This window comes from Cryptomeria japonica, chromosome 1 (genome assembly GCF_030272615.1).
Source record: "Cryptomeria japonica chromosome 1, Sugi_1.0, whole genome shotgun sequence".
NCBI classification, from domain to species: domain Eukaryota; kingdom Viridiplantae; phylum Streptophyta; class Pinopsida; order Cupressales; family Cupressaceae; genus Cryptomeria; species Cryptomeria japonica.
This window is the reverse complement of record NC_081405.1, coordinates 42,652,792-42,671,150: the sequence shown is the minus strand read 5'-3', so window position 1 is coordinate 42,671,150 and position 18,359 is coordinate 42,652,792. Positions and strand designations below refer to the sequence as shown.

Below are 18,359 nucleotides of genomic sequence, written 5' to 3'. Positions count from 1 at the left end.
ATGGCTCGACAGCCTTTTCTTTCCCCCTCACTTTTAAAACCATTCTTTCACTCCACACAATCTATCTAGCAATCTCTTTAAAAATATCTTGCATTCTCTTGGCTCTCATAACTCTCTCTTTGTGTCTCGCTTGCACAACTCTCTACAATTTTCTACAACAATGTCTCACATCAATATCCATAGCTCTCTTGGCTTCCTCCAACTTTTATAATAATTCTTTCCATTTCTCTTATGTCTTTGAACATTCTGGGATTCATCACATCCCTTGTCTATTAAATCATTTATTATTCTATCTATTTGTCTTTTGAAATGAGCTTGTATCTATTTATCTCATTTCTACTCATCTCTACTATATATTATTTGTTGTTACTGTTATCACAAAAGTTTGCACCCTTGCTAAACTATCAACTCAGCAACCTTGTGAAACATGGAAACAACCCCGAAGTGAGGGACCTTGCGCGAGGGGTTGAATTTCCGGAGGAGGCCGGCTTCCTTCTTCAATCCAGGTGCAGGTGTTGAACCAACTCAACATTTTAAAACTAATTCCTAAGCCTATCCTAACAACTTGCAGAGGTAAAGGGAAGAGAGAAAGCTAAAAATAGATGGAGGTGATGCACCAAGAAGAGATTGTTCCTCTCCTCACCGAGGTGACACAAAGAATTAACTGAAACACCCAGGGGATGCACAAACTTCAGTTGCATGAGTGGCTCCAATGCATGTATGGAGGTTAGAATTCGTTGAGTGTCAAGAGGGGAGAAGGATTCCCACAAGTCAACACTCAGAAAACAAGTTAACACAGCATATATGGAGAGAAAAGCCACAAGGCATACATCTATGATGAAGATAAGAAAACATACACAACATGCATAGGTTAAAAGAAGGCAATAATGGTGATTTTCAATTAATTATAAGGCCAGTGACCAAACTTACAGTTGCATAAATGCAAGATAACAAGAGAAGTGGGAGAGCATGGGATAGCTCAAGGCAGCAAGGAAAGAACCCTTTACAATGAGGCTTAACAGCCCTTATATAGAAAAAATGGTTACAAGGGTGATCATGACCCCTGCATGTCAGTCTGGAAATGCAGGGAAGTGCATGCACTTGACTTGTACATGCAAGCAACCTAGCCATACCACCAAAGGGCAATCCTGAGAAGATGGATTGACTAAGCTTCCAAAGTCAGACATGACATAAGTCACCAAGCATGGCTCCGTACCTCCCTTGATGGAAATACTACCAAAAACATTTAATACACCCTTGTGGCTCCACAAAAGATAGTGCACAAGTCACCAAAACTGTCGGAGCATTAAAAGCCTCGAGTGTTGATCACGCCATCCAGAAGTGTCACCAATCAGAAGGAAGTCCGGAGACTTCAAAAGCTCGGACTTCCAAAGTGAGGATGACAAGGGAAGGGCTTTGGAACCTCGGGGTTCCGGAGTTCCGAGATAGGAGAAAGGAGAGCAGGAAAGGAACTTTGGAACCTCGGGGTTGCGGAGTTCCGGAGAACTAGAGAGAGAAGGCAAAAGGGGAAGGAACTTCGGAACTTCGGGGTTTCGAAGTTCCGGAGAGAAGGGGAAGCGAGGAAGAGGACTTCGAAACCTCGAGGTTCCAGAGTTCCGAAGAAAAGAAGGAAGAAGGGCTAAGAGGGAACCTCGGAACCTCAGGGTTCCGGGGAAGGCAAGGGAAGGAGAAGGGATAAGAACTTCGGAACCTCGAGGTTCCGGAGTTCCAGAGAAATTGAAGAAAAGCTAAGGGAAGGAAGGGAACTTCGGAACCTCGGGGTTCCGGAGCAAGAAAGAAAGCGGCTAAGGCAAAGAACTTTGGAACCTCAAGGTTCCGGAGAAATCTGGGGGAAGAGAAAAAGAGGGCCTAGGAACTTCCGACAAGGAAACACTTCAAACCATGATTTCACTGCTTTTATCCTTGATCAACTAGGGCAGCGCTAGTCCATGGAACATATCTCTAATCGATTCTTACTGATGGACCAAAGGTGTCATAAAATGACAACATTTTTGGGGATTTCTGCGGGATGCTTGCGTACTAAGCATGATGTCTAGAAGCTTTGAGCATCCATTGGGCACTGAGTCATTTGAAAAGACCCAAAACATGTGTGTGCCATCACTTGGAGGAAAACTAGAACTAGAGCGCACACCCTCTTAAGGAGAACGTGGCATGTGTATAAGCACTTATGAAAGCAAAACAACTTCTAGTCTAATATTTACATAGTCATCAAAACCCTCTTCAGAAGCAGGGCGTGAGATGAATCCAATTCACTGGGATTGGAAGAACTTCGCCATCAAGCCTCGAGAGATGAAATGCATTGGCCTCCTTGCAACTAGTGATGACATACGGACCACTCCAAATAGCATCAAATTTGGAGTGTCGCCCAGCTTTGGCTTTGTCTGCATCCCACTTGAGAACTAGATCTCCCTCTTTGAAGACCCTAATAGTCGCGTTTTTGTCAAAAACTTTCTTCACCTGCTCTTGAGGAGTCTCAAGTGTATGCATAGCCTGACTTCTAACCTCCTCTAGCTCCATCAGCTCCGCTAGCCTTACTGTCATGGCATCATTCTCTGTTAATTCCAACTGATGTGCTAGTTCAAGAGAGGGTAACTCCAGGGAAGTTGGGAGCCTTGCTTCCTTCCCATATACCAGCATGAAAGAGGAGTTACCAATCGCCCTCTTAGGTGTGATCCTGTCAACCCATAAGGTTGTCTTCAACTTAATATGCCATGCCCTCTAATTGTCTTCAACAGTCGTTTTAACTATCCTGATGAGGATCTTGTTGGAAGATTCGGCTAAGTTGTTACCTTGAGGGTAATAGTTGGATGATGTCTTCAAATATACACCATGCTTAACTGCCCAAGAACTGATTTGGGTTCCAACAAATGCCCTGGCATTGTCTGATGTGATGGTGGAGGGAACACCGAATCTTGTCACAATTCCCTCAAGGAATTCCAATACTGAGGCCCCAGTGGCATCCCCCAATGCAACTGCCTTTGTCCACCTAGTGAAGTAATCTGTTGTGGCCAAGATCCACTTATGGCCAGCACTAGAAGGTGGGTTTATCATGCCAATGAAGTCTAAACCCCATTGGGCGAACGGTTGATCTGCTTGGATGAGATGAAGAGGTAGGGCAGCTAGTCTTTGCTTACCAGAGAAGAGAACACATTTCTTGCAATTCTTCACCCATCTATGTGAGTCACTGAATAAGGATGGCCAGTAATAACCAGCCCTCATTATTTTGATAGTCGTAGTCCTTGCAGAGAAGTGGCCCCCTGAAGAGCCATCATGAAATTCCTCTGACAGTATGCTGACTTGGTTTTGCTCGATGCATCTTAGTAAGACTCCATTAGAGTCTTTTCAAAAAAGAGTGTCATTCACTAAGACATAGGGAATGGACTGCAACCCGAATTGTCTTCTTTTGGTACGGTCCAGACCTTGGGGGTATCTACCTTCCATTAAGAAGGTCATCATGTCACCTACCCAACTGAATTTAGTGTTGTTGCCAGTTGGTTGATCCTCTTGTAACACAAGGGCGACCTCTGAAGTAGTCTCAGAAGATGAGACAAGTTGTTCACATAGGCCCCTGCCCCTTACAAGCTTGGTGGTCTTGATGTTGATGTCATACTCCATGACCTTGGTTATCCACCCAACCCTCTTCTCACTGATATCCTTGTTTAGAAGGAAATCTTTAACACTTGCATGCAGAACTAAGAGTTGGATCCTGTTGTTGGACAACATGTGTCTGAACTCTTTTAATGCCCTTACAACAGTGAGGACCTTCTTTTCTACATAGCTAGACCTAAGCTCATAGTCCTTTAGCTCCTCACTAAAGAAAGCAATAGGTTGCTCCAACTTGTCGTCGTTCAGCTGTGTTAGGACAGCTGAAATGCTAGATTCTCCTTCGAAGGTATAGAGGATAAAATCCCTTTCATAATTAGGATTGACAAGGGTAGGGGCCTAAGCAATTGCTTTTTTGATCTCTTCGAAACCAGCCCTTCCCTCCTTGGTCCAACTGAAAGCCAAGTTTTTCTTCAACATGGAAGTGGGGTTTTACCATGGTGGCAAGGTTGGGAATGAACCTCCTCACAAAGTTGATCCTACCAAGGAAACTTTGCAATCCTTTCTTGTGACTGGGGAGTACAAGAGAAAGAATAGCCTCCACTCGCTCTGGATCAATGGTCAAACCCTCCTTCGATACGATGTGTCCTAGCAATCTTCCTTGATCAGTAGCAAATACACACTTGCTAGGGTTCAAGGACACACCATACTCCTTGCATTTCATGAACACCTACTCAAGATGACTAGGATGGTCAGCCGCATGCTTCGAATGAACCGTTATGTCATCAAGGTATAAAAGCACAAACTTTGCTAAAACACCCTTGAAAGCCATGCCCATTGCTCTTTGGAACGTGGCACCTGCATTGGTTAGCCCAAAGGGCATTTTACAATAAGCATAGGTGCCCCACTTAGTAGTAAATGCAGTCTTGTATTGGTCTGATTCTTGGACCAAGATCTGATTGTAGCCTGAATACCCATCCAAGAATGAAAATCTTTCTAAGCCACTGACCTTTTGGAGAATTTGCTCCATAGAGGGAAGGGGATAGTGATCCTTGAGGGAGGCTCTATTGAGTTCCCTAAAGTCTACACATAGCCTGATTTCCCCATTCTTCTTTCTTACATGGACAAGGTTGGCCACCCAGGTTGAGTACTTGATAGGGAAGATGATATTGGCTTCTATGAGCTTGGTCAACTCCTTCCTCATTAGTGGCTCAATCTTGGGGTTTATTGGCCTTTGTTTTTGTCTAATTGGCTTTGCATCCAGGTTTAGCTCTATAGTATGCTGGACTAAGCTAGGGTCAAAACCCTTCAGGCCTTCATAGGTCCAAGCAACTATGTCATCATATTGTTGGTAAAGCTCAACAAAGGCCTCTTATTCGGTTGAGTAACACACCTTGCCCAAGTTTAAGGACCTACCCTCAGCAACAACAACTAGCTTGTAACCACCCCTCTTTGCAGCCAAGTTCATCCTCTTCTTCAACTGATCATCTGAGTTGAAAATGCCTTCCAAGGTAACTAGACCTTTAGGCAACTTGTTGGAGTTGAGCTACATGATTTGATCTACATACTGGACTTGCAGCTTAGACTGATTTTAGCAGAAAATTATGCTTCATTTTGCAAGTTGACGATCTGCTAATCGCTTTCGAATACTTGCCAATTTACTTGATTGTCTGGGACAGTAGGCCTCACAACAAGTCTGATGTGTTGCTCCTTCTCTCTTGCAACATGCACTGGTGTGTCGAACTGAGCACCAACCGCTGCAAGCCTATCAGCATGCTTGTTCTGACCCCTAGGAATGCTCTGGATATTGAAGGCCTCAAATCCTTCAACCAAATCCCAAACCCCTCTATTTGTATGATTTGAGTAGGTTGTTCTTCGCTACACTTTGGGCTCGGATGTGATTAACAACCAACTCACTGTCTCCAAATACTTGCAGAGATCTGATCTTTCTGCTTTGTGCAAGTTGGAGACCCTGGATCAAGGCTTCATACTCAGCGACGTTGTTAGTGCAACCAAGTTGAAGCCTAAAAGAGAAGAAATATTTCTCCTGCTCGAGAGAAATAATCATCACCCCGGCACCTGCACCATTCTTGTTTCTTGAACCATCAAAAAATATGTTCCATAACCCCTTTGAATCTCCTTGTGTCTTGATGAGGTTAGGGATAGGAGTATCCTCTTCATGGATACAATAGGTGTCAAGCCCAGCCTCTTCAGTCTCAACTAACGGATCAAACTGAAAAGCATTGGCCCATTTGTCCAGCAAGCAATCAGGGACCTCCTGCAAAAGAGTAGCAAGCTCACGGACAGCACACTCCTCCCCCTCTTCATGCAAAGTGCAATTCATGTTTATAGGGCTAGGGGTGTAGGGCTCAATATGGTTTTGCTGCAATGGGCCCTGCCCTTATGGTGACCTTGGTACCATGCCTTGTTTGAAATAGCATATGGGACCAGTCAGAAGACAGGTACCCACCTATCTTGGTGGTGAAGTCTCTAGACAGGTAGATGGCAAAGAAGGCAGGGAGGTTGATGATGGATACATCTTGCAAGACAGTGCAACCAGGGCATGCATGCAAGGTTAACTTCAAGTTTTTCACCACCCCTATTGTCTTAATAGAAGTGCCATCTAATTGGACCACCCCTTTGGTCACAGGTTCGTATTCTATGCCAAGAAGATCAGCTACCTTCTTAGGCATGACTGAGCTACTAGCTCCTGAATCTATCATACAGTTGTGAACCAAGTTAGCTCCTATGATTAAGGAGAGATAGAAAGGGGGAGGCTTGCTGATCTTGCTTGAATTTTCCTCCTCCTTGGGTTGCACCAAACTGGTGGAGACTGTTTTTTCTCTGACTGCTACCTCATCACCTGACTGATTGACATCCTTCAGTGCCTCCTTAAGCAAATCCCTTTGAGATGGGATTGAAAGGGCCTCCCACATAGTGACGTTGAGGTTGGGCTTCTTCATTTGATCAACTATGTTGAAAGGAACACCAGCTGACTTTAGAGGCCCCTTTGAGGCTACAAGGTTTGCATTTGCTCTTTGGACGACTTGGGTCTCCTCCTGCCTCTTGTTCCCGTGCATGGTACTTTGGCTTGTATCATGGACGGCTACATTGGGTGTTGGAGCTTGGGCTGATGTTGAAGGTGAGGCAGCCTCCATGGCTCTCTTCTTTGACCTTGCATACTACAGCATGGACTCACCATTTGTTTGGTTCAAACCACAAAATTTTGCCTCCTACCAATTGACGAAGGTAGAGTCGCCTTGTAAGTGAGCCTGAGTGACACTAGGCTGATTTGGGTCATATTGCTATCCCGAAGTGGTCGGCTCATCTTGCACTACTAAAGTTTGTACAAACCCTCCATTTTGGCATGCACTTTGGTTGTGTGGCTGATTGCATGGTTGACACCAATCTTGCTCTTGGGAGAGCTTATTTTGCAATGGAACTATCGCCTTTGAGTTGCTTGCGGTTGTGGGGTTCACACTATTCAACGACCTGACATTGCTCCATTGGTTTTGCCCTTAAAAGGGTGGCCTATTCTGCTAATAGTTTTGATTTTGTGCTTGGTAAGGTCTGCTATACTGAGTTTGTTGCCTTTTTAGTGCCACCAATTCATTGCCAAAGTTTTGCAGTAGAGCCTTGACCTCATGGAGCTCATTGGAGGATGTAGAGGGTGTAGATGATTGTCCTACGGGAGCCATGGGGATAGGAGCCAAGGTGGGTTGTTGAGTAGGAGCTTCTAGGGAGAGAGGCATTGGAGGCCTTGGAGCTATCTTCCCAGCTTGAATCAAACAATTTTCTGCTCTTATAGCTATGTCATATGCACCCGGTAGAGAGGTTCCACCCATTGATTGTACCATGACAGTTATATCGCTGTTGAGAGCTCTAAGATAATACAAGAAGGCATGATTTGGAGATGGCTTCACTAGAGAAGGAATTATATTCCATGTCTTATGGAATCTGAAATTGAAATCTCCCATGAACTCGTGAGGTGCCCTCTTGATTGTAGTCAACTGCTCCACAAGTGATAGGTGGTCACTTTTGTCTTCGAAATGGTTGCACAACCTCTCCCCCAATTCGTCCCAATTGTGAATGGAGCTAGATGGCAACCCTCTATACCACTGCAAAGCTTTGCCTTTCAAAGATGTGGCTAAGAGTCTAACAGCAACATTATCCTAAGTGATATTATGGACGGAGCAGATGTTTGCAATGTCTTGAATGTTCTCAATGGGGGTGGTAGTTGTTTCACCAGTGAAGTATGGTATACTCTTCAACACAACCACTGGTATGTCACTCCATTGAGTCAAAATAAGGGGACTCCCTCCATTGAAGGTAGGAAAAACCTGATTTCATGCCATGTGAAACATTGGTCTATTGATATGAGTGGTGCGAGCCCTTGATAGTAATGGTCTTGTAAATGGAGGAGTAGAACGAGACCTGGGAGATGGAGTGTTTACAACCTTGACACCCCTAACTAGTGACAATGAAGCTCTACCTCTCCACCTTCTAGAGCCTGCAGACGGGAGTTCTACGAATTGGAAACTGCCTCTAGAAGATGCCCTTGTATGAATTATGGGCATGAAACCCGCAACCGACCTCGGAAGTTCGGAGGTCCGGAGTTGCGGAGTATGACCACTTCGGCACCTCGGAACCTCGGGGTTCCGAGGTGAGGAAGTTCGGGAGTTCAAAACCTAAGGGTTCCGAAGTTGCAAGGTTGAGAGAACTCAGGAACTCGGGGATCCGAAATTCCGGTTTTCAGCGACTAGTAACGGAAAGCTCGCAGTTCCAAGGTCCAGCAAGTAAACAGAGTCCCCAAGTGCTTGAAGATGACTGCCTCTAAAGGCTAAGATACTAAGAATAGCACTAAATCCTTAGTATATAATTCGAATAAGGTCCCACCGGGAGTGCCAAAATCTATTATCACAAAAGCTTGCACCCTTGCTAAGCTATCAACTCAGCAACCTTGTGAAACATGGAAACAACCCCGAAGTGTGGGACCTTGCCCAAGGGGTTGAATCTCCGGAGGAGGCCAACTTCCTTCTTCAATCCAGGTGCAGGTGTTGAACCAACTCAACACTTTAAAACTAATTCCTAAGCCTATCTTAACAGCTTGCAGAGGTAAAGGGAAGAGAGAATGCTAAAAATAGAAGGAGGTGATGCACCAAGAAGAGATTGTTCCTCTCCTCACCGAGATGACACAAAGAATTAACTGAAACACCCAACGGATGCACAAACTTCAGTTGCATGAGTGACTCCAATGCATGTATGGAGGTTAGAATTCGTTGAGTGTCAAGAGGGGAGAAGGATTCCCACAAGTCAACACTCAGAAAACAAGTTAACACAGCATATATGGAGAGAAAAGCCACAAGACATACATCTATGATGAAGGTAAGAAAACATACACAACATGCATAGGTTGAAAGAAGGCAAGAATGGTGATTTTCAAATTTATTATAACGTCAATGACCAAACTTACAGTTGCACAAATGCAAGATAAATACAAGAGAAGTGGGAGAGCATGGGATAGTCAAGCCAGCAGGGAGAGAACCCTTTACAATGAGGCTTAACAGCCTTTATATAGAAAAAATGGTTACAAGGGTGATCATGACCCCTACATGTCAATCTGGAAGTGCAAGGAAGTGCATGCACTTGACTTGTACCTGCAAGCAACCTAACCATACCACCAAAGGGCAATCCTGAGAAGATGGATTGACTAACCTTCCAAAGTCAAACATGACATAAGTCACCAAGCATGGCCCCGTACCTCCCTTGATGGAAATCCTACCAAAAACATTTAATACACCCTTGTGGCTCCACAAAAGAAAGTGCACAAGTCAACAAAACTGTAGGAGCATTAAAAGCCTTGAGTGTTGATCACGCCATCCGGAAGTGTCGCCAGTCGGAAGGAAGTCCGGAGACTTCGGAAGCTCGGACTTCCGAAGTGTGGAAGACAACGGAAGGACTTCGGAACCTCGGGGTTCCGGAGTTCCGGAGAACTAGAGAGAGAAGGCAAAAGGGGAAGGAACTTCGAAACCTCGAGGTTCCGGAGTTCCAGAGGGAAGAAGGGGAAGCAAGGAAGAGGACTTGGGAACCTCGGGGATCCGGAGTTCCAAAGAAAAGAAGGAAGAAGGGCTAGGAGGGAACCTCGGAACCTCAGGGTTCTGGGGTTTCGGGGAAGGCAAGGGAAGGAAACTTTAGAACCTCGGGGTTCCGGAGTTCGGAAGAAGGGAAGGGGAAGGGAGAAGAACTTCGAAACCTCGAGGTTCCGGAGTTCCGGAAAAATTGGAGAAAAGCTAAGGGAAGGAAGGGAACTTCGAAACCTCGAGTTTCCAAAGTTCCAGAGCAGGAAAGAAAGTGGCTAAGGCAAAGAACTTCGGAACCTCGAGGTTCCGGAGAAATCTGGGGGAAGAGAAAAAGAGGGCCTAGGAACTTCCGACAAGGCAACACTTCAAACCATTATTCCACTGCTTTTATCCTTGATCAACTGGGGCAGTGCTGGTCCATGGAACACATCTCTGATCGGTTATTACTGATGGACCAAAGGTGTCATAAAATGACAACAGTTACATTACTAACTTCTGGGTTTTGCAGGTTAGTCTAAGCACAGAGTTGGGTTTTTGCCACTTCATGAGTCTTTTTTGTCATGGTCCATATGAGACTCTAGCACGCCATGCAAACATCTACGCACCACACTATCATCCTTGGCCGAGAGTCTAAGACGCTCAAATTTAGACCAAAGACTCTCTATTGTCTACATTTTCCATTCCAATAGTCAAATACTTAATTTTAAGTATCTATAATTAGATATCTTCACCAATTTAACTAGTTGGAGATATTTGAATGTATGTTGTGAAATTGACTCTCAAAGGAACATAGTTTCCCTTCTATAGGGTCACATTTCCACCATTTCAAGTTGTTGGAAAAATAAAACAAGACCACAAACACATAGGAGGAGATAACTCTTTTATTTAAGAAAATATATTTTCTATTTATATATTTATATCTTCTGTTGCCATGCTTAATCAAGTTTTTTGACATTTGGGATTCAACAATTGTTGGAAATGAATTAACTTATGATGATTTTCAGAAACCTAATCCTACTGTGTTAACGTTTGAGCTTCTCGAAGAACCATCTTCTAGGGAGTTTGTGCAACATTGGATTACTCATCTTACTAGTGGTCATCAAAAGATCACTGTTACGGGTATTCAACCTAACTTCGTTATGAGCAGATGGTGCTATAAACTTTGGGACCTGGGAATTCATATGATGGGTAAATTATATAAAATGTTTCATAGTATTATAGAGTTTGACAAACCTTGCAAATCCAATGACTACAGCATGAAGCAACTAATATATTTTGGAGTACTCTACAGGCTTATTTGGGACCCGGTATCAACATGAAGGTTTAAGGTTGCTTCTGGGAAAGCAATTCCAAGGAGGGAAACTGTGATGTCCCTGTCCAAATACTGAAACAAAACAAGTCAAAGGACATCATATGGTCCAAAGGCGTGGCAGGGCAAGGACATGATCACCTTAATCGGTTAGTAAGGCATGGATCGCTGTCAATGAAATGGAGGTAACAGGTCATTCCAAGGCATGGAACGCCACACACATAATCACTGTCAAAGGAAAGGTACTACAAATCGACCAAGACAAGTCATTACCTCATACATTATCGCTGACTAAGAGGGGAGTAAACAGTTCGATTGAAGGAAGACTAATTCCTTAACCAGATTGTTAAGAGAGAGCAATCAGATCAATCACAAAGTGGATTGGTTAAGGCTAAATCAGATTAAGGTATAATTAATTGAGTTGTAAAATACATGGTTGTAGGAGATGCAACTCCTCACACCATGACCTTTCGAGGGGTATAAGGAGAGGATCGTGGGTTCTCTAAAAGGCATTGAGTTTTGGTTTTTACTGACATCCATTCCAGATTTGATAGAGCTCAAGAAGAGCCTTAGACAGCCATGTAAGAGGGGGCATCAACCCTGTACTTACCTACTAATAAGAGCGGGGGGGAGGGGGGGGGAAGGGGGGGCGCAGTGAACCAGTAGTAGACTTAGATCTTTAAAATCATTAATTCAAAACTTTTAAGAGATGCAACCACAAAAACACTAAACACAAAAATTTTACATGGAAACCCAATGTGGGAAAACCACGGTGAGAAATGCCACTAGGATTTACTGTCCTAATCTGGCCCCACAGTTGAAAATCCTTTACAAATATTTTAGGGCACCAACCCAAGGAATCACCAAATCCTTTCTGTTAAGAGCACCAACTCTTACAAATTGAGCACCAACTCTAAACTCTTATCTGAGCACCAACTCAACAATCTGAATAACAACTTTCTGTACATTAACAGAACTGAGCATAACTTTGTGTAAATATATACACTCTTGACAGACTGAAACTCCATTTAAATCTGAAACAAATACAATATCAATGACAGAAAGAACAAAATCTTTCTCAATACCGAATGTCACAAAAACTTAAGCCTGTCTGAAACAAACACTTTGCTGAGAAGATTTGATGACAATATGTTCTGAATCTGAATATCAATAATCAAAACATTGAATCTGAAAGTCTTCATCCAAAAGTACACTGTCAAATTTTCCCAGAATTCAAAACTAACTGTAGAACATCAATTATTTTCTTTTCAAAAGCTCAATGGATGAAACGTAATAAGTTATCAAATCCAATGCCAACAATAAATTACAGAACTTATACCTTCACAGCCACATATATCAACAAAGTTCTGAAACCCTGTTTGCTGGCCCATTATCTTGATCTTCAAAATACCAGATAACCACGTACAGAAGTATAATCGTTTCAACCTTACATCAATGTCACAGTGCCTTTTGTAACAGATAACTCTTATATATATCTTTGCTATTCGATAATGATTAACACTTCATCCTCAAAAAAAAATCACTCCCAAACATCTGATTTCCAAGTATACATTAAATGATATAACTTTCAGTTTTTTCAGTTCTAAGTTCAGTAGTCTTAACTAATAACTAGAATACGTTATTAGTTTGCATTTTTACTCTTCATTCTTATTATGTTTAGAAGCACCGTTGGCCGTTTTAGGCTTCCAATTATTAAACTTTGAAACTGTTTGTAAGAGCAGTTATATTCCGTTCAGAACTGATATTGAAACTATCATACATATTCAATATATATAATAAATCAATAAAAACTTTATTAAGAAAGCTGTCTCCTTGTCAGCCCGATACAAGAACATATGCTTTTTAATACGTATGCTGAGCGTCCTGCCTCCTTGCCAGCCCGATAATGCATGTTGAGTATCCTGCCTCCTTGCTAGCCCGATAAAGACAGGTGTCTTTATGAAACAAATACAAATCTTCATGTGAATACAAGTCTTCAAGTTTATAAGCCTATGCCAGGAAAAGAAAGACATATATTCATATGCGGAAACGGGAAGACTGAGTATATCTAATGACATGCATACATGATTGAAGGTAACAGTGTATAAATTTATTTTAAAGATATTATGATACTGCTCTTTCTGTGTGCCGACATCAATGACAAATCGTATCTAACAAACCCATCCCATTACAAGGTGAAAGATGCAGGAATCAAGAGAGAAATTTGCAGAAACAGCATCAAAGATTGCATGCTTTCAATGTGATATAACAGGAAATATGATCAAGATCAGAAACTATAATTCTTTCAGATCCGAACCATCCCATTACAAGGTGAAAGATGCAGGAATCAAGAGAGAAATTTGCAGAAACAGCATCAAAGATTGCATGCTTTCAATGTGATATAACAGGAAATATGATCAAGATCAGAAACTATAATTCTTTCAGATCCGAACCATTGATGTTCACTCGCTTGATTAGAAGGAGACCATTCAGGCATAGCAATATTATTTATAATAATCGCAAGTTACATGCTTATCAACTGGGTCAATCACAATAGCCAGACCTCTTGTATGTTGGCATCTATATTAAGATTTTATTACATATGAGGAGAGTGTTGCATAGATAAGCATCATGAAAATTTTACATAACAGGCAGGATCAACAGTCAAATTTAACCCCCAGTTGCAGGTAAAAGAATATAACATCAGAAAATGATGTGATTTTGAAGGCAGCTATGCATCACATATCGGTGACAGTTCCAGTTATGCTCAACTTGTAATCACATGTTATATGGCAAGAATAGTAGAAAACAGGGCACTGATGATTTTTCTTCTCCCTTCTATTAAATGAGAAGCCATGTGTCAATACCATTTGAAAGACTAAATGAACCCATCTCGCAATGTTTCTCAATCAGAATAATACACGGATTTGCAAAATAGCAAAACAATGGTGCGAATTTGTGAATTTTTCAAGGATTTAATTACTATAAAAATATGGCATATATATGTAAAATCAAAGCAAAACAAATATATCCTAAAAAAATTTAACTTTTAAGAATGCTAAAGAGTAGATAACTGTAAATTCCTAATATAGATCTGATTAATTGAGGATTAATAAGAAATGAACTTATCAGTTATCCTATCCATGGCAAGAATAGATAATACATTGGAGAAACACGATACATGCACTGTATGTTGTAAACTCAAACGTTTCAAAAATAGTCCCACATTGAAGCTAAAAAAAATGTGCTAAAAGTCTATTGTCCCTGTGGAATGTAGCAATGGAAATAAGAACAAGTGATATTTTCATAAACACTGAAGCAAAAGAAGAAAAACTCACCACCTGAAGCACTACCTCCCGAGGACTCCCTGCAAGTCTGAGCTTCTCTTCAACATATTTTAACTTCCCAGTCAAAGCGGTCGTTGCCAGAAAATGTCATGCAACTAGCACTTTATTAATTTTTTGTGCATTTTTAGGGTTTCGCAAGTTTGAGGTTCATGAAAAGTTGACATGATTTTTGCCAGTTTTAAACATGATTTCTGACACGATTAAAACGTGATTTGAACGCCAAAAAATCATCGACCAACAATCAATGATTTTTTACAGGTTCCACAATTTGCAAAAATTCGTCGCCAGGACTGGTTGTATAAAAAATGTAATTACTCGCAATTTTTTGCAGACTTCTACTTCTATGTATAAAATAAGCAACTAGTTCATAAGTTCGTGATGTCTTTAAATTCCCATATAAAACATAATCTATATTCTGGAACCTTAAGCAACTAACTCGCAAGTTTGTAACGTCTTTAAATTCCCATATAAAACATACTCTGAAAGTCTCAGACCTTGAAGGCAAGAGTGCACAATATATGCTCTGATCTACCTCAAAAGGCTGGAACTTAGGAACAGAGTTTAATAAATCTGAGTGTTTATTATGCCATTTGAGAGTTTGAGCATCCAAGATATTTAACTATTTTCAATCCAGGAATTTGTGAAGCACCATGACACAGGATGGTGTCATGGGAATTTTAAAATGCCAAATTACTTAAAAGTACAAGATGCCTTTGAAACTCTACAAGCATCATTTCGTGTGACTCAAATACAAGCTTGAAAGTCAAGGAATTCAAAGATCAGAAAAAAAACATGATCAGAGCCCCATCAGAAGTATGTGATCCACATATAATGTCAAGAACTGAGTGATCCCACCAGATTATAGGTCAATCTGCTTGCCTCATAGACTAAAAAATTCATAAATTTCAACCAGGATCGGGGGATTTAAAAGAAAGCAACAATAGGTCATTTTGCACAGCCAGAGCCTTGGACCACCAAAAAGTATAAAAAAGACATGTGAAGCAGCCAGAAATGGTTTTATCAAATCCTAAAACTCAAATTGATGGCAAGGAATAAAGCTCTACTATAGAAACCATTACAAGCCAGGACTTTTCATGGTGATTCAAATCTGGTGCAATGCAAGCTGTTCTTTTGTAAATTGGTGTTCAACCATCAAACCATGGAACTAGTTGCAGAAACAAAAAGATTTACAGTTATTTTTTCTATAAAAAACATACTGACTTGTAAAATTAGGGATTTTCTAGAATCTATTTTTTCTCTGCAGTCAAAAGCTCTGTAGGGAAGAAAACAAATTGTCCTAATGCTGCAAGTCTATATTTGAAATGTATTGACATTTACAAATAGAATAAAAAGTACTTACAGGAAAAATAATCACCACATTTGCATTTTGAGTTGAGAACCTACTTATGATTTCTGTCTTTGCAAGTTCTGTGGCAAAATTTATTGAAACTAATTACTATCAAATTAAAATGGAAGGTTGAGCAGCAAGAGCAATGCACATTATGAAATATCAAAACAAAACAAATGCCACGTAAACGGAAGGATACTGACTCTAGTACTCAAATATGGATTGTAATTTACACTTAATCTGCCAACATCCACTACCTTTAACAAACATGCACACCATGAAATTTACATTTATGAAAAGAGTAGTGAGCCCTGCCATCTTTGAGATGGTGGCTAAATAATTATTGCATTGTTTATTTTGTAAGTCACTAAATGTCATGGTCACTAAAGTTCCCCAAATTATGGGATTGTCCCCTCCATGACATTGTGGAATGCTTAGAGGACTGGGAACCCTGCAGCAGCCGAGGACTGTAGTATTTGTTAGGACCATGAGGAAGACCCAAGCTTTTGGGTAATAGAAGACCAACAACCTGGAAGAAGCAACAGGGATCAAACACAGCCTACGGTTGGCTTTGAGCAATGGGATCGACCAAATCATTGGTTCAACTGATTCATAATGCTTAGACTCGTATCTTAAAAAGGAAAGTCACATTCTTCCTGATAAGCATTGACTAATCTTTCAACTAAAACAAATGACACTAGTCATGAGAAAGTTTGAGTTAGGGTGGTGTTATCCCCAGGAGATTGCTACCAAATGTTTTCCATCTGCATGAATGAAGTACTACCAACTGCCATTTCTTTGATTATAATTTATTTGGTTCACAACAGCCAAAGTGTTCCTTGGCACATTTTTCTTCCTCTTTCAAACAATTGCCTTGTGTCTTTGGTCCAGGAAATCAGAATTTTTTTCCCTTCTTACAACCATGAAAGAAGGAATCAAAATTTTTAATATCCAAGCATTTTCACTTAATTCAATTAATTGGAGTATTGGACCCTTTTGCCCTCTTTACACCTCATGTATGCATGCCAAAAAGTAATTATTCCTTACTCTTTACAAGAAAAAATTTTCAGGTTTAAGTAACCAGATCTACTGGACCTCTTTACAACTCATAAATTTGTGTAAAGGTGCAAATGAGTTCCAACTGTCTTAAATTCTTAATCATTTCAAAGGGTTTTCTGTCACAATGAAACTAATCAAGCCAAGCAGACCATGTTACACCTCTCACATATATGTGAAGGGCGTGAAAATCCACCAACTCATATTCTATCACAATCTTTTCCAACACAAATAATTGCATGCAACTATATTCTAACTATTTGATACAAAAACAGAAGAAAAAAAAATTCTTAGTAGTTGGTCAGGTTGTTCAGCATCATTTATCCACCTTTCATTTGTGCAAAGGGTGTAAGGATCCACACAGACCCAATTCCTGATCAATTCCATTGTTCAGTTAAAATCTCCAACTCATGCTGAATGCAGACTGAAGCTTCCCAAGTGTTAATTCTTGGAACACATGCATTTCCTTTCTGCTCTTACACACACATAAAGGATGTAAGGGACCCTGCAAACCCCAACAAAATATAAAAGCAGGCCATAAGGAAGAAAAAGTAAGATTCAAAAAAAAAAAAAATTCAAATATTCCCAATTTTGCCTATTCCCATACTCTCTCACATATATTTATCCCTGTTGTCATTTCAACAACACTCGAGACCAAATCTAAAAGCAAACCATAAGGAAGAAAAAGTAGGGTTTGTAAATGTGAATGGCATTTAATGTTCCAATATTCCCTATTTTGCATGTTCCCATACTCTCTCACATATACTTATCCCTCCTGTCATTTCAACAACACAATTTTCCTGACTCCTCTTTGCCTTCAATATGCAAATCATCATGCACAATATTCACTATCGTTCCACTCACATAAACAAAACAAGTTCACCCTGTTGTCCTCATTTTTAAACTCTCAAAAATTAGGAAACCCCTAAGAATTTTTCCTTGAAATTCATACTCTTGTTTCGCTAAGCACGTTTTACAAGGTAAAAACTTGTATTGGTTGGTGTCTAATCTGCATGGGTGATTTTGCCATCATTGTCCAAGTTTTGGTTGATTTTTGCCTTCATTTTCCTAGCTTTTTGTTCAATTTCGGGTTTCAGGTCAGTCACTGCAAGTAGGAACTTTTTGTTGTCATTGCAAGTAAAGTCACTGCAAGTAGGAACTTTTTGACCTCACTACAAGTGGTAGGAACTTCTGGATGACATTACAAGTAAATGCACTCACTTTTAATCGGGCCTCTGAGACCCGATTACAAGTTAGTTCATTGTTTTAATTGTCAAGTTACTTGCAAAGTCAGGTCTCTAAAGCATCATTACAAGTTGCATTATAACACTTGCAATCGGGTCTTTAAGACCCGACTGCAACTAAAGTCTTTTTGGTGGTGTGTTTTTGTCAATGTCAAGTTGCGTTTTAAGTCTAAATTGCAAGTATGTGGGTGTTTTGTCTTTCTTTTTGCAAGTTGTCATTACTTGCAATCGGGTCTCTAAACCTGATTGCAAGTCCTCCTTTCATATTGCAAGTGATTCTTCACTTGCAATAGGGTCTCTAAAGCCCGATTGCAAGCTTGTCCTTCCTGTTGATGTGTTTTTTATGCACAGTCTAACACATAATAAAATACCCTAAAGTATCTTATCCTCTCTTGAACAAAGTTACTCAAA

The 18,359-nt window shown here is 40.8% G+C and overlaps 1 protein-coding gene across 7 annotated transcripts in view; it reads right to left on the bottom strand.

The window, feature by feature from the left end:
* The window catches only part of LOC131027394 (uncharacterized), a 186,795-nt gene that overhangs the window by 23,305 nt on the left and 145,131 nt on the right, over window positions 1-18,359 (bottom strand). Inside the window, exon 10 of one of the 7 annotated variants that reach the window (XM_057957436.2) lies at window positions 15,583-15,728. The exons of the other annotated variants lie outside the window; for them this stretch is intronic. Within the exon in view, the coding sequence (XP_057813419.2) occupies window positions 15,598-15,728 (131 nt within the window). The 3' untranslated portion in view covers window positions 15,583-15,597. Of the gene's footprint in view, window positions 1-15,582; window positions 15,729-18,359 lie in introns of those variants that run through there. 7 annotated transcript variants of the gene reach the window in all.